Source organism: Pan paniscus, chromosome 3 (assembly GCF_029289425.2).
Source record: "Pan paniscus chromosome 3, NHGRI_mPanPan1-v2.0_pri, whole genome shotgun sequence".
NCBI lineage: Eukaryota > Metazoa > Chordata > Mammalia > Primates > Hominidae > Pan > Pan paniscus.
In genome coordinates this window covers 56,320,524-56,337,725 of record NC_073252.2, presented here as the reverse complement: position 1 = coordinate 56,337,725, position 17,202 = coordinate 56,320,524, and the positions used below count along the sequence as shown (strand labels likewise).

The 17,202-nt window shown below is 37.9% G+C and overlaps 1 protein-coding gene across 1 annotated transcript; it reads left to right on the top strand.

Annotated features, from left to right (window-relative positions):
• Positions 1–13,762: 13,762 nt before the first annotated feature.
• CXCL8 (C-X-C motif chemokine ligand 8) lies at positions 13,763–16,926 on the top strand. The gene is made up of 4 exons (XM_003832335.7): positions 13,763–13,932; positions 14,750–14,885; positions 15,157–15,240; positions 15,656–16,926. Exons 1-4 carry the CDS (start codon positions 13,869–13,871, stop codon positions 15,669–15,671), a joined length of 300 nt encoding a protein of 99 aa, XP_003832383.1. The 5' UTR covers positions 13,763–13,868; the 3' UTR covers positions 15,672–16,926.
• The last annotated feature ends 276 nt before the right edge of the window (positions 16,927–17,202 follow it).

The window sequence follows — 17,202 nt, the reverse complement described above, 5'->3', positions numbered from 1 at the left end:
GGAAGATAGACCCAGAGAAGAGTCTGGAGAGGCCAGAAGGGGCCAAGTGGGGAGAGAATTTTATCAGGGCTGGGAGTATAAACTGTATTATGAAGACCATGGCACTGGGATAAAGGCTGAAGGCTAAAGTCTGGGAAAGACACACTCAGATTTGTAGAAAAGCTATAAAAATTTCAGATTTTAGAAAGCTCACTTGGCAGAAGTGAGTGAAAAGTGGAGGGGAGGAAGCTCAAAGTTGAAGCAGTTAGGAGATTTCTATGGTGATCTCGGGCCAGGGAAAGCAGGACTCACCTAGCACAGGGGGCTAGGAAGGGGAAGGGTCCCAAACAGGAGAACAGTTGAGAAAAGGGAGTTGGTAGAACCTCATGTTATAATACATCACAGAAGCCAAAAATCATGAGGTAGAATACTGACTGGCAGCAAATGCCTATGAGATTGGAAAGTGAGATAGGCAGAGAACCTAAAATGGTATGCCCCATGTAATGCCAATTTAAAAATGTATGTACATGAATACACATGTAATACTGAAAGATGTACATTAAAATCTTTATCTCTGTGTAGTGAGATTACAGCCAATTTTTATTTCCTTCTTTATATTTTATTTTCCAAATTTGCTACACTAAAAGAGAACCATATTATAATAAGGAACTGCAAATGTTAAAGAGGGAGGGAGGGAGGAAGGAAAGAAGGAAAGAAAGGAGGGAGGAAGGAAGGAAGGAAAGAAGGAAGAAAGGAAGGAAGGAAGGGTTATATTTGAGAGCTGAATGGGATAATGTATGGGAAGTCAGAATGGTTCCATAAATAGACGGAAATTACAATTCCTGCAGGAGCCTTTTAAACTTAACCTGTCTTAAAAATTTCCTACAAATCCAGCCTGACAGGCTGTGACAGGGAGCTGAGGTATTTAGCGGGTAGCAGGAGGGGCACTGGACACGCGAGGAGCCTGAGCTGGGGCAGTCGGTAGGGAGGGACTACCCACCGGTCCAGCCACTCCTTTCACAAGAAGGGGATGTGTACACAAGGAAGAAGGTCTTGTGAGTCTGACTTCTTGGAGGCTGTTGGGCAAAAGCTGTGCCGGTGACTGGCTTCCCTGACCCTGCCCTCCTCCAGTCTGGGCCTCACTGACTCTGAGCATTCGGCGTTCTAGTTGTGAAAATGAGTTGATAATTTGCATAGGTTGGAACACAGTTGTGCTAAAGACGTACTCTTTGGTTACCTTGGTAGTTACTTATTTTTTTTTTTCCGGTCCCATTTCCTTGCCATAGGAAATAATACACAGCTATAAAAAACAATACACAAAATAATGTAAGAAATCTATGGGGTAATAGGGTATGTTTGATCTAGTGGGGAGGGAAGTAGCTTCACTAGGTGATTATGGGAAGGTTTAGGATCATGTTATTCATGAAGAGGAAACAAGCAGCGAGAATTCCAGGAAATCATCATAATAAAACAAAGAGTTCCAGGAAATCATCATAATAATAATGATACTATCATGGTATCAATAATGATACCATCATCATAATAATGGCTACTATCATTTATTACTATACTAAGCATTTTACAAATATTGTTATTAATGCTCACGACAACTCATTTCCATTGTTTTTTTCATTAAAGTCAGCATTTACACATGAGAGACACTGGGGCCTCAGACACTAAGTGATTGTAAGTGTCAGAGCCTCAATTTGAACAAAGACTTTTATTCGGTACTAAGAGTTCTGGAGGCAGATGATGATGACGGTTGCGCAATAATGTGAAGACTTAATATTACTGAACCATACATTCAAAAATGAATGAGATTATAAATTTTATGCTGCACATATTTCACTACAATTAAAAAAGAAAGTCTATACCTTGTATACTACATTGCTACATATTCCAAAGATATTTTGATGTTACTATTTTGATAGACCCCACATTAAGGAATTGCCTGCTTTCCCTTAAATGGAAAGAAAACAGGGTCCTAATACCCTCCCTAAAGTGGCTCAAGGAACCTCAGCATAGGTTTCCTTTCTGTCTCCTTTTTTCCCCTCTCCATCTTTTAAAAAATTATTCTCCTTCTGTCCCTTCTCACATCCTTCTTTCACCTTTCCTCACCCTGAACAGATGGATAGACTGCCTTCCTTCCCAACACACACACACACACACACACAGACACACACACACACACACACACACACTGAGTCCACAGCCACAAGTGTCTCTGACCAGCCAGTGTTGCTGAGGCTACACCTCAATCTTCATGGTGTTCACAAACTAAGGGGATTCTGATCAAGTCCTCTTGATCCTAACACTGTAAATGGAAGAAGAAACAGGTTTGTTTTAACCTGGGAGGCATAATTTCTGTCTTTCTTTTTTTTTTTTTTTTTTTTTGTCTTTTTCTTTTCTTTGAGATGGAGTCTTACTCTGATATCCGGGCTAGAGTGCAGTGGTGCAATCTTGGCTCAATGCAGCCTCTGGCTCCTGGGTTCAAGTGATTCTCTTGCCTCAGCCTCCTAAGTAGCTGGGATTCCAGGTGCCTGCCACCACACTCAGATAATTGTTGTATTTTTAGTAGAGACGGGATTTTGCCAAGTTGGCCAAGCTGGTCTCAAACTCATGACCTCAGGTGATCCACCCATCTCGGCCTCCCAAAGTGCTGGGATTATAGGTGTGAGCTACTGGGCCCTGCTGGGAGGCCTAATTTCAGAGACGTGGAAGTTCCAATGAAGATGAAACTGGGAGGAGGTGGATGCAGAAAATGACAAGCTCCAGTGTTTAAATCCAACAACAGCACACACATACACATACACAGAGGAAATGAGCAAGTGAACTGGTACCATTCCACAGAAATGAGAAAAGCTGAGAAATAGAGGACAACGTGCTTGCCTAAGATTCTGGCTGCATTTACTGAAACTCTCCCAGCCCTGCCTTTCAGCAGTTCTTCTGTGGATGGGAGGGTGACAGTGCTGCCTTCTGACCACAAGGTGGGGCTTATACTGGGATATACTGACTATCAGAAGGATTTCTTGTTTGAGCCTTTTCCTTTTAGAAATCTTTCTATATTGCCAACTAGATATGATTAAGGGCTTACTATACGTTACCTTACCAAGCTCCAAGATTCCAAGTTGGAATTTGTGCAGAGCTTAAGACCTGTACTTGGACACTTACTTACCACAGAAAAGAGAAAAATGTGTCATTTTTCCTGAATTTCTTTTTCCCTCACTGTGGTATATTTATTAAGGTAGGTGGTGGCTTGCTGTGTTGTAAGTTTCTACTACAGAGCCCTTGTGAAGGTCAAGGTGGGCCTGAGTCATCGCCTTTTTTTTCTTATTCTTCTTTTTAAATAATATCAATATTTTAAAGAGAAAGAAGAGAAGAAATGTCACAACAAAATTATAAAACTTTTACAAATACATTAACTGCCTATATTTAATAAATTAATATGTTTAGATTGCACAAATATATTGCAATGTATTTGTGGTATTAAAAGTATAAGCACTTCGTAGTATACTCAGATTCTATGTTCAGGACAGGATAAGATTTTAAAGTTAAGTATTATGTGTCTTCTGTTTTCAACCTTATCAAAATATCTCTGGCTGGCAGCTTGACCTTATTTGTTAATAACACTGAAGATCAGCTTTAAGGGTTTTTGTGAATGCAAAGCCCTGGACAAATACACTCCTCCAACCCTACCCATTTGATGAACTGTTTACAAACCACAGATGTCATTGAATAGATTTAACGGAGGTGAGGTCACTGGGCATGTTTCACTCTTTTAAGCACAAAATTCAGACCCGTCAGAAACTTTTCCTGATGCTCTTGCAACCTTATTTACTAACCTTAAAAGAGTTTTGTTAAACTAGTTTTCAAGACTTGGGCCACTGGGACATGAACACTAAGTGGGCTGCCAGAGCTCTACCCAGGCTGGACTTCATTCTGCAGAGGGAAGAGAGCTCAAGCTTTGGGGCCAGAGACCTGGGTGCTGATTTAAATTCAGGTTTGGGTCCAGCTGCTTGCTTGCTATGTGTGTACAATTTTAACTCCCTGAGCCTGTTTTCTTAAACATAAAAATGGAGATAATAGCACCAAGCACATAAATTTGTGATGAGAATTAAATGAATTAACTTTTATAAAGAACCCAGTACAGGAGCTGGAAGACAATAAATATTACCCTGCCCCCCACCCCTCTATCTGCCTCCGTGCCTCCTCATTATTTCCACCACCAGCCATAGCCACTGGGTCACACAACTATGGGCCTAATTGCCTAATTGAGGATATCCACTGAGGATGTGGTCAGAAGAGCTCTATCAAGCAAGAGTTGCCCCACATTCAAATAATTCTGCAACTTTAGTTTAGTTGCTCCATCCTTCCAATTGCTCACACCTGAAGTCTTCATCGTCTGTGACTTTTGTCTTTTTCTCATGTCTTATACCTAATCCTTCAGGGTTTTGTGCTGTCTCTACCTTAAATTATCCAGAATTTGACCACTAGTCACCACGCTTGTCTAATGTAAACAATTATCATCTCTCTCCTGGATTTCCATCATGCCCTCTAACTGGTTATCCTGCTTTGCTTCCCTTCCTCCTGCCATACTCCTTTTTACCCTAGCTTTCAGAGTGTCAGATCATGTCACCGATTTTCCAAAGACACTGCAATGGTTCTCCCCACAGAGTGAAAGCTGGAATCCTTGCGATGACCCGCAAGGCCTATCTAGTGTGGCCACTTGCTGTCTGTCCTCCTTTCCCATTCACCAGCTCTCCCTGCTCCAGCCACACTGGCCTCCTTACTGCTCCTCATACACGCCAGTCATGCTCCCAACTAACTGTTAACTCTCACTGTCCCTTTGCCTGGAATGTTCGCCCACATAGTCAGAGCCAATTCCTACTTTCTTCCATTTGTAGCTCCGCATCAATCTCTCAAGGAGGCTTCCTCTGACTCTCCAATGCTGCAGTCTGCTCACTCCTCACACACCTGACTCCCCTAATTCCCCCATCTGCTTTATGTTTATTTTTCCATAATATTTATTCACTGAAGGCACTTCCTAAGGGTAGGCATTTCTATTTGTGATGTTCATTAACCTTTCCCAAGCACCTAGAAAAGTGTTTGGGATATAGAAAGTGTTCTGTAAATATCTGTTAAATGGATGAGTGATGGGAAAGTTAAGCCTCTCTACATATATTTTCAAGCAATATTCACTAAGTTTGATGCTTTTGCTTCAGAGCAAATCAGTTGGGTTTATTTCCTTCTTTCTTACTTTTTTTTCTTAGTATTTTTCCAACTCCAACCACATTACTTGTTTCACAACGACAGGTCAAACGGTTGCAACTTGTCTGAGAGTCATGAGGAAATCAGGCAAGAGGAAACGGTGTCGGCAAGAGAAGAGCGCAGGAAGCACTTCCTTCTTTTCTTGGGGGCAGGGAATAGGCGTCTGATGGTAATGCACACCATCCCCATGGCCTCCAATTACAGCTCCTTACTTCATTGAACCCATGCCCTTCTCCTCTTGGTTGAAGAGAACTTTGCAAATGGCAATGTTTAGTTAGCCACATTGAAGGACGAGTACATATTCTCTTACAGTTTTGCTAAATCTGAGAGTTGGGTAAGTGTCCTCTGCTGCTACAAGTGGGCAAGTTTCCCAGAGGAAGTTCACATACCTTAGCTTACAGGGTAATAAAACAGTCAGAAGAGCTGTATAGGCAAACCCCATCATTTTACAAATGAAAAACCTGAGGCCTCGATAGGAGGGACTCGTCCTTCTACTGGGTTATGATGTCCCTCTCCCCTCACTGAATCAAGATTCTCTTCTCCAGTCTTCTAAGTCTAATCTGGCAGGAGAGGAGGGGAGAAAGAAGATAAATGTGCTCAAAGGAAAGTCTGTAAGACTTACAGACACATGAGAGAAACCCCCTGAGACAGCACAGAATTCTGGACTCTCTGCTTAGGTTCTAATCCTAACTCTGTTTCCTACTTGCTGGATGACCTTCTGCAAGTTATTAAATACTTAACCTAAGTTTGTTTTCTCATCTTTTAAATGAGGATATTTAATACTAAAATATAGGGTTGTTGTGAATATTACAAAAATAAAACATGAAGTACTCAGTAATAAGATTCTGTAAGTACAATTATTCTTGAGTGAGAACTTTGTATACCCATTGCTAAAGTCCAAGCAAGTCAAACCTAGAAAAGAAATGTGCTATTTTTAACTTTTCTCATTAAACTTGGCTTTCTAGTACCTGCTTCATTTATCTTTGGGTCTCTTGATGATGTGCTTTCATGGTCCTGTTTTTCTGGCTGGTTGTGTTATTTCTTACCTACCTCCCCCACCCACCCTTCCCATTTTGCTTTTATATCCAGCTTTGTAGGAGATGGTGCCAGTTGTGTTTTCCAGGTCCACCTCCCACTCTTGGGGGAAAGGAAGTGCATAAAAAGTTCATCCAGCAAGTTTGGAGCAGACAGCTTTTCCTTTGTTTCAAAACTCCAATAGCATCTGTGAGTGGTGATTTCCTCCTTCCTGGTTTAGGGACCACATGGAGTGATTTAATATAGACAAGTAAGGTGATGCAGTCAAAAAACATTCTAAATGAGTTTTGAGATAAATGCTAGATGAGAGAATAAGCCACCTAAAAATGAAAAGGGCTCAAATCTGGAAATCAGACAATTTGGGGGCACCAGGTTATACTGAAAGAGATAAAGAAGTTTTATGTCCTTATTTTGCCATAAATTTGAGGAATGCTGAGAGATTGGCCAGTATCTCAAAACTCATACACAATCTGAATTATTTTTTAATTTTGTTTTCTTTTTATGTGAAATAATTATGTATCTTTTCTTGAATATATCTATTTTGGGGAAATGAAGAGAATTATGGAAGAACTAAAATGTAACCCTTCTCTTCAGCCTCCTTTTGCCATTGACACTGCTTTTCAGTAGATTTGTGAAGGAGGCTACCTCAGTTGAAAGTAGTACTCAGTTTTGATCTTTTTCTAGATGGATTTGGGTCTTACTCTTATAGATCACAAGAATATGAAAGGTCACTCAAATCATGTCTTTATATACCATGAGTGTTCTCTTCCTCTTCATTCTGCTCCTTATCCATCTCCACTTTCTCTTTTGAAAACTTCAAAAAACGTTTTCTGAATTCTGTCCAGGACATATCCAGAAAGAGCAGGCACCATTCAGAAAATGCCACTTCTCTTTCAATTGATGTGACTTAAAGGTAGTATACATAGGATTAGCTCATTATTGTCAAATGTAATACCTCCAACTTACCCTTTACTGATTTTAGCCCTTAGGGGTTTATAAGGGAGTTCAGTAAACTCCCTGAAACTTCATGCCAGCATTCATCCTTGAGGCTGAGCAGAAGGTATAAAACTTTCATTATATTTTCAAAGACTTAAATGGTTAAAATAAGAAAGGTTAAGAACCACTGAGATAATACTTAAAATGGAAGCTAAACTGTTTTAGTCTTAGCACAGTCAACGTTAATTAGACAAAACCTATAGAACACCATTTATATTCACTCTCTGGCCTCCAGAAACAGTGTGTGGTCCCTTGGAGTCTCCACAGTTCTGTGAAATGCAGTTGATGGGAAAGAGCAAGCAGCAGAGCCTCTCCCCCAGTGGTGGACTTCAGTTGCCAGGACTTCCCGCATGCTGCTCACCATCCTTTATGCCACTGTATCCTAACCTGTTATTTCTTACCCTTGCCTTCAAGGAGCCTAGAAGATATCGGATGGTTAATTCACCAGTAGAATGAAACTGCTGTTTGGCTGCACAGTTTACTGCTTTATCTATCCACCACTGCTAAATTAGAGCACTAACTAAAACTGTATTTTCCATGCTAAGCTCTTCTCTGTTCATGGAAATAAAATAATTGTCCCCAAGGGAGAACAAAAACAAAGATAAGCATTTTCGTTTTCTTTCGTTGACATTGTTCTTGTTTGGATAGGTTTTAAGAACTGGGAAATTTCTGCTTTCGTTCTAGAAATGTTTGTAGAACATTGTTACATGCAGGCGCTAATCTGGAAGCTGGAACACAGTCTAAATAAAGCAGTTGTAGTCTCTGATTTTGCGGAATTTCCAGTCAAGTGGGTGAGACAAATATCAATAAATGGTTACACAAATGGGTGGAGAGCTCATCATTTCAATGGAATCCATCAATGTGGAATGTCTATGTGGGTTAAACTTTGTCTTAAATACTTCAGTCACCCCAAGGCCAAAGTGAGGAGAAAGATGCAGTTAAGATGAAGCTCATATTGTGAAACAAAAACTTTAAAAATAAAAGTTTTAGGAGAGTTGTGAGAAACAAAATATAGAAATTATAGAATAGTAACTGCTTTTTTTCCCTAAGTCACTTTCTTCAAGTTGCTAAGAGTTTTATCTCAACTGAGCTTTTAAAAATTTTACATCTATTTATAAAAATAATAGATCAAAATAATAAAGAAACTTTTGAGAAAATAAGAAAAACATCACTACATATCACTACAGAATCATAATCACCTTTGAATCAGCATGAAAACTTTTCTTTTTTTCCCTTAGTCATTTGACTTATTGCTTGGTGTGAGTCTTGTTTACCACAAGACACAATTAAATGCACACATCAGTTCAGTCATTTCTAACATAGCAACTTCCCTTTTTGCCAAGTGATCTCATTTCCTATCTTTTCGGAAAGAAATCCTAGTAACACATAACGTGATCACTGTCATGTCAAAGATACATTTTTTTGTGTAAACATTGGAGTAAATAATGCCTAAATGTTTTAGAATAAATCTAATAAAGAAATTAGGTCTACACATAATTTTGTTTTACTTTTTTTTTTTTTTTTTCTTGCGACAGGCTCTCTGTCCCCCAGGCTGGAGTACAGTGGCATGATAACAGCTCCCTGCAGCCTCAACCTCCCTGGCTCAAGTGATCTTCCCACTTCAGCCTCCTGAGTAGCTGGGACTACAGGCATGCACCACCACGCCCGGCTAATATTTGTATATTTTTGTAGAGACAGAGTTTCATCATGTTGCCCAGGCTGGTCTTGAACTCCTGGGCTCAAGTGCTCCACCTGAATTGGCCTTCCAAATTACAGGCGTAGCCACCACAGTGAGCCCTTTTTTTTAAAAAAAAAAATAATAAATTTAACAAAGAAAAGAAATAGCTACAAGTAAATATTTACATTTGTTTTTTTTTTCATATTGAAGATTGGCTGATCTTAGCTTTTCTAAATCCTTAATAAATGCCTGTTTACACAACTGGTGTCTTCCCCTAAACCTAAACTTCAAACTTCAAACTTCAAACTCCAAACTCCACCGATTTGGATAGTATTAGAAATGGCATTCATATTAATGGTTATAGTACATTTTTTTTACATGTGAATGCGAATGGAATTGTTAGGCATTAAAAAAGAAAGCTTATATAGTGGAAGAAAATAAAGCATCTAGACATAAGCTTTAAGAGATCTATTGTGTTAATACAGCTTTACTTTTTGAGTGGTAAGCTTTTAAAAAGAAATGTGGTGCTCTAACTCCAGGAAAAGATAAGGGTGACTGAAATGATAGTCTAGAGGAAAAAGATGCAGACATTTATTGAGTACCTCCAATGTGCCAGGTGCCATTCTGGGCATTTTCATTATGTTTCCTCATTTAATTCTCATGGTGATCCTTTGGAACTGTGTTATTCTCATTTTTACAGATGAGGTAACTGAGACACCGTCAGATTAAAGAACTGCCTATGATTGTCTGGCTAATAATAAGTGGAGGGGTGAGGCTTGAAGGCAGGTTTGTCTTATTCCAACACCCATACATACCCTTAGATTTAAGTTATTCTAACTTGATGTTGCTCAAATCCAATGTGTTCAGCTGTTTGCTTCTCCAATTACCAAGATTTTTCTTTAAAAGGTAGGACACTTTTAGCAACACGAACCAACTTTGCTCAGTATTGTTATAAACTGTTAACTGGAGACATTTGAATTTGGAGATGGAACTGAAATGGTCTTGGGGTACTAGAGAATATCAAGTTATCACATAAACAAAGTACAGAGCTAAGAACATGTTTTAAATCTTTCCACTAACTCTGACTTTTATTGACTAAAATTTTAGTGGGCAGTATGTTTATTTATGACTCTTAACATTAGCAACATCGTAAGTCAAACTCACTAATATATGTTATGCATTCTGTTTATGATTCTTTTAACCTAGAGGATTGCTGAGCTGGACTAATTTCCTCAAAGGGGAAAAAAACCCAGGTGAGAGCTGAGACTGCTCCTGAGACTGAGAAAGGCAGCTCTGAAGGGATCTCAGATTTTAGCAGCAGGAGTTGAACAATGGGCATAGAATCAGCTTGCCCAAGATCTCCTGACTAATAAACCATGGAACAAGATTTAAACCCAAGTTCATTTCATTTCAAAGCTCATACCACATTTTGCCCACCACATTTTGCTTTGTTATATGAATACAACTTTGTTCAGGCTTACAAAAAAGTCCTAATTCTAAAATTCCTATGGCGTGGGTGGGAGGGGATTTAGATGATTTTGCATAGGCAAGAAACACCCAGCTTCATGGAGTTTGATGGAAGAGTTATGTACTAATACGGGAAAAGTAGAGGCCATCTTTGTCTTTGTTCTTTCTTTTTTGAGACGGAGTCTCGCTCTTTCACCCAGGCTGGAGTGCAGTGGCGCTATCTCGGCTCACTGCAAGCTCCGCCTCCTGGGTTCACGCCATTCTCCTGCCTCAGCCTCCTGAGTAGCTGGGACTACAGGCGCCTGCCACCGCGCCCGACTAATTTTTTGTATTTTCAGTAGAGACGGGGTTTCACCGTGTTAGCTAAGATGGTCTGGATCTCCTGAACTCGTGATCCGCCCGCCTCGGACTCCCAAAGTGCTGGGATTACAGGCGTGAGCCACCGCGCCCGGCCGTCTTTGTTCTTTCTTGAACTCTTCCGTTTCTTGGGTGATAGACTTCGTCAACGTCTAATGAGGATATCTAGGTGCTATTCTCTGCTCATCAAATGATTCTTATGGCTCAGGAGCCGAATGGGACGTAAATAAACAGTTAAGTCTCATGAACTCACTCTGCATTCATCTCTAGAAGATGACAAAACATTTGTATTTATGTGTAGCGTGGCACTTTAGTTAAACTTTGTACCCCACTTTGCTCTATTTTAAAGCAGAATATCCTTAAAAAGGATATTTAGTCCTGCTTTTTTTTTCCACCTAAGCCCATTTAGTCCTTCTACTCATTATGCAAGGACTCAAATGGTTATCTTTACAGAAGTGAGACAAGATAGAATCAATGCTCTTGTAGTCACTTCATCTTTGTCCATTCCCACTTCTGATGGAGAGGTTTCTAGGACATAATGCACTGAAGGTTACATTGTGAGAGATGAACAACATTTGCAAAAGAGGTCTTTTTGCCTTGGAAAGGCTTCATTCTTAAAAAAAATGTGAGCATCAAGGTTAAGTAGAACTCATTAGCTCAAACTTTAAGGATGACATCAGGTTAAAGTTGGGCCCATGAGAAGAGAATGAGAGGGAGATATAGTGACATGAAAATAAGGAGGAAAACGAGGTGTCTATGTAAGTTGGGCTCACCATAAATATAAAGGCAACCCTTAGGGAAAAGTAAAGAAGTCTTTGCACATCCTCAGAACTCTGAATGTCTTAGTGATGCTGTATGAGTGAGTCTTAATGATAGTGAACTGAATCAGTCAAGCCAGGTTGTGTCCATATGAGAATGTGTCTTTGCTAAACATGCCAACATCACTGAAGCAAAGAAACTTGGAGTTTTCTTTAAGATATAGGTCTTTTTTACCTATCCGGCCCAAGCTTTCTCTTCTTGTCACTCCATGCACTGTGTTCCGTGTGCTAAATAGTTTGAGAAACCCAAATGGGCCATGTTCGCCTACATTTCATTGTCCTGTACTTCCTGTCCTGTACTAGCAAAGCAGTCCCATTGGTCTTTCTTCTCCTCATTAACAATAAATGTAACACTTTTGAAGTTGTTTCTTCGGAAAACCTTCATTCATCAAAACCGCCTCAAAGATCATGTTTGTTTGATTCCAGAACTTCCTGTAATTACCTGTATTGTAACACTCATCACTGTATTTTACTTACTTGTGTAACTAATTTTCCATATTCTGCACTAGACAACAAAGTCCCTTAAGTCAGGTACTATATCTATTTACATAGCATTCACATCTCCTACAATAAGTGACATTAGCAGATAAACAACACATATTAAATGAATAATGAAGTTTCTGAAATACTACAGTTGAAAACTATAGGAGCTACATTATATAGAATAAACATTTACTTTGCTATAGAATTCAGTGTAACCCAGGCATTACTTTAACCTCAAGTCTTAGGTTGGTTGGAGAAAGATAACAAAAAGAAACATGATTGTGCAGAAACAGACAAACCTTTTTGGAAAGCATTTGAAAATGGCATTCCCCCTCCACAGTGTGTTCACAGTGTGGGCAAATTCACTGCTCTGTCGTACTTTCTGAAAATGAAGAACTGTTACACCAAGGTGAATTATTTATAAATTATGTACTTGCCCAGAAGCGAACAGACTTTTACTATCATAAGAACCCTTCCATGGTGCTCTTTATCTACAGAATCCAAGACCTTTCAAGAAAGGTCTTGGATTCTTTTCTTCAGGACACTAGGACATAAAGCCACCTTTTTATGATTTGTTGAAATTTCTCACTCCATCCCTTTTGCTAGTGATCATGGGTCCTCAGAGGTCAGACTTGGTGTCCTTGGATAAAGAGCATGAAGCAAGGGTGGCTGAACCAGAGTTTGAACCCAGATGCTCTTTCCACTAAGCATACAAGTTTCCATTAGATAACACCTCCCTCCCACCCCAACCAAGCAGCTCCAGTGCACCACTTTCTGGAGCATAAACATACCTTAACTTTACAACTTGAGTGGCCGTGAATACTGTTCCTATCTGGAATGTGCTGTTCTCTTTCATCTTCCTCTATTGAAGCCCTCCTATTCCTCAATGCCCTGCTCCAACTGCCTTTGGAAGATTCTGCTCTTATGCCTCCACTGGAATTAATGTCTTAGTACCACTTGTCTATTCTGCTATATAGTCAGTCCTTACATTGCTTTCTTCTTCTGATAGACAAAACTCTTTAAGGACAAGTACCTAGTCTTATCTATTTCTAGATCCCCCACATTACTCAGAAAGTTACTCCATAAATGTTTGTGGAACTGATTTCTATGTGAAGCACATGTGCCCCTTCACTCTGTTATCATGCATTAGAAAACTAAATCTTTTGAAAAGTTGTAGTATGCCCCGTAAGAGCAGTAACAGTTCCTAGAAACTCTCCAAAATGCTTAGAAAAAGATTTATTATAAATTACCTCCCCAATAAAATGATTGGCTGGCTTATCTTCACCATCATGATAGCATCTGTAATTAACTGAAAAAAAATAATTATGCCATTAAAAGAAAATCATCCATGATCTTGTTCTAACACCTGCCACTCTAGTACTATATCTGTCACATGGTACTATGATAAAGTTATCTAGAAATAAAAAAGGATACAATTGATAATTCACCAAATTGTGGAGCTTCAGTATTTTAAATGTATATTAAAATTAAATTATTTTAAAGATCAAAGAAAACTTTCATCATACTGCGTATTTGATAAGGAACAAATAGGAAGTGTGATGACTCAGGTTTGCCCTGAGGGGATGGGCCATCAGTTGCAAATCGTGGAATTTCCTCTGACATAATGAAAAGATGAGGGTGCATAAGTTCTCTAGTGGGGCGATGATATAAAAAGCCACCGGAGCACTCCATAAGGCACAAACTTTCAGAGACAGCAGAGCACACAAGCTTCTAGGACAAGAGCCAGAAAGAAACCACCGGAAGGAACCATCTCACTGTGTGTAAACATGACTTCCAAGCTGGCCGTGGCTCTCTTGGCAGCCTTCCTGATTTCTGCAGCTCTGTGTGAAGGTAAGCACATCTTTCTGACCTACAGAGTTTTCGTATGTCAATGTGATCCTCAGATAGCAAAGCTATTCTTGATGCTTTGGTAACAAACATCCTTTTTATTCAGAAACAGAATATAATCTTAGCAGTCAATTAATGTTAAATTGAAGATTTAGAAAAAACTATATATAACACTTAGGAAAGTATAAAGTTTGATCAATATAGATATTCTGCTTTTATAATTTATACCATGTAGCATGCATATATTTAACATAAATAAGTAATTTATAGTATGTCCTATTGAGAACCACGGTTACCTATATTATGTATTAATATTGAGTTGAGCAAGGTAACTCAGAAAATTCCACTCCTTGTAGTATTTCATTGACAAGCCTCAGATTTGTCATTAATTCTGGTCTGTTTTAAAGATACCCTGATTATAGACCAGGCATGTACAACTTATTTATATATTTCTGTTAATTCTTTCTGAAGGCAATTTCTATGTTGGAGAGTCTTAGCTTGCCTACTATAAATAACACTGTGGTATCACAGAGGATTATGCAATATTGACCAGATAAAAATACCATGAAGATGTTGATATTGTACAAAAAGAACTCTAACTCTTTATATAGGAAGTCGTTCAATGTTGTCAGTTATGACTGTTTTTTAAAACAAAGAACTAACTGAGGTCAAGGGCTAGGAGAATATTCAGGAATGAGTTTACTAGAAATATGATGCCTTCCACAGTCTCCAAATAATCATATTGGAATTAGAAAGGAAGTAGCTGGCAGAGCTGTGCCTGTTGATAAAATCAATCCTTAATCACTTTTTCCCCCAACAGGTGCAGTTTTGCCAAGGAGTGCTAAAGAACTTAGATGTCAGTGCATAAAGACATACTCCAAACCTTTCCACCCCAAATTTATCAAAGAACTGAGAGTGATTGAGAGTGGACCACACTGCGCCAATACAGAAATTATGTAAGTACTTTAAAAAAGATTAGATATTTTGTTTTAGCAAACTTAAAATTAAGGAAGGTGGAAATATTTAGGAAAGTTCCAGGTGTTAGGATTACAGTAGTAAATGAAACAAAACAAAATAAAAATATTTGTCTACATGACATTTAAATATGGTAGCTTCCACAACTACTATAAATGTTATTTTGGACTTAGACTTTATGCCTGACTTAAGGAATCATGATTTGAATGGAAAAACTAAATATTAATCTGAACCATTTCTTTCTTATTTCAGTGTAAAGCTTTCTGATGGAAGAGAGCTCTGTCTGGACCCCAAGGAAAACTGGGTGCAGAGGGTTGTGGAGAAGTTTTTGAAGAGGTAAGTTATATATTTTTTAATTTAAATTTTTCATTTATCCTGAGATATATAATCCAAAGTCAGCCTACAAATTTCTTTCTGCTGCTAAAAATCGTCATTACGTATCTGCCTTTTTGGTTAAAAAAAAAGGAATAGCATCAATAGTGAGTTTGTTGTACTCATGACCAGAAAGACCATACATAGTTTGCCCAGGAAATTCTGGGCTTAAGCTTGTGTCCTATACTCTTAGTAAAGTTCCTTGTCACTCCCAGTAGTGTCCTATTTTAGATGATAACTTCTTTGATCTCCCTATTTATAGTTGAGAATATAGAGCATTTCTAACACATGAATGTCAAAGACTATATTGAATTTTCAAGAACCCTACTTTCCTTCTTATTAAAAATAGCTCATCTTTATATTTTTAATTTTATTTTAGGGCTGAGAATTCATAAAAAAATTCATTCTCTGTGGTATCCAAGAATCAGTGAAGATGCCAGTGAAACTTCAAGCAAATCTACTTCAACACTTCATGTATTGTGTGGGTCTGTTGTAGGGTTGCCAGATGCAATACAAGATTCCTGGTTAAATTTGAATTTCAGTAAACAATGAATAGTTTTTCATTGTACCATGAAATATCCAGAACATACTTATATGTAAAGTATTATTTATTTGAATCTACAAAAAACAACAAATAATTTTTAAATATAAGGATTTTCCTAGATATTGCACGGGAGAATATACAAATAGCAAAATTGAGGCCAAGGGCCAAGAGAATATCGGAACTTTAATTTCAGGAATTGAATGGGTTTGCTAGAATGTGATATTTGAAGCATCACATAAAAATGATGAGACAATAAATTTTGCCATAAAGTCAAATTTAGCTGGAAATCCTGGATTTTTTTCTGTTAAATCTGGCAACCCTAGTCTGCTAGCCAGGATCCACAAGTCCTTGTTCCACTGTGCCTTGGTTTCTCCTTTATTTCTAAGTGGAAAAAGTATTAGCCACCATCTTACCTCACAGTGATGTTGTGAGGACATGTGGAAGCACTTTAAGTTTTTTCATCATAACATAAATTATTTTCAAGTGTAACTTATTTACCTATTTATTATTTATGTATTTATTTAAGCATCAAATATTTGTGCAAGAATTTGGAAAAATAGAAGATGAAGAATCATTGATTGAATAGTTATAAAGATGTTATAGTAAATTTATTTTATTTTAGATATTAAATGATGTTTTATTAGATAAATTTTAATCAGGGTTTTTAGATTAAACAAACAAACAATTGGGTACCCAGTTAAATTTTCATTTCAGATAAACAAAAAATAATTCTTTAGTATAAGTACATTGTTGTTTATCTGAAATTTTAATTGAACTAACAATCCTAGTTTGATACTCCCAGTCTTGTCATTGCCAGCTGTGTTGGCAGTGCTGTGTTGAATTACGGAATAATGAGTTAGAACTATTAAAACAGCCAAAACTCCACAGTCAATATTAGTAATTTCTTGCTGGCTGAAACTTGTTTATTATGTACAAATAAATTCTTATAATATTATTTAAATGACTGCATTTTTAAATACAACGCTTTATATTTTTAACTTTAAGATGTTTTTATGTGTTCTCCAAATTTTTTTTACTGTTTCTGATTGTATGGAAATATAAAAGTAAATATGAAACATTTAAAATATAATTTGCTGTCAAAGTAATCAAGTGTTTGTCTTTTTTTTAGTTTTAGCTTATTGGGATTCTCTTTGTTTATATTTAAAATTATACTTTGATTTAGAAAATATAAATGCTTCCCCTTAGCATTTTGTTTATGGAAAATTACAAACTTTTATTTTTAGAAAACAGAACTCCTTTCCAGAAATAGGTTACAAACAGTAGTTTCCTCCACAGAATGTTGGAAATGTTTTCAACTCCCCACTGTATACTATCTTGCTAATAAGTCTGTCTTCAGATTTCTATTAACCAGTTTGTATGTC

Coding starts and splice junctions, on each gene's coding strand:
- CXCL8 (XM_003832335.7), top strand. CDS start 13,869: ATGACTTCCAAGCTGGCCGTGGCTCTCTTGGCAGCCTTCCTGATTTCT. Junction 13,933..14,749: donor TTCTGCAGCTCTGTGTGAAG/GTAAGCACATCT, acceptor TTCCCCCAACAG/GTGCAGTTTTGCCAAGGAGT. Junction 14,886..15,156: donor TGCGCCAATACAGAAATTAT/GTAAGTACTTTA, acceptor TTCTTATTTCAG/TGTAAAGCTTTCTGATGGAA.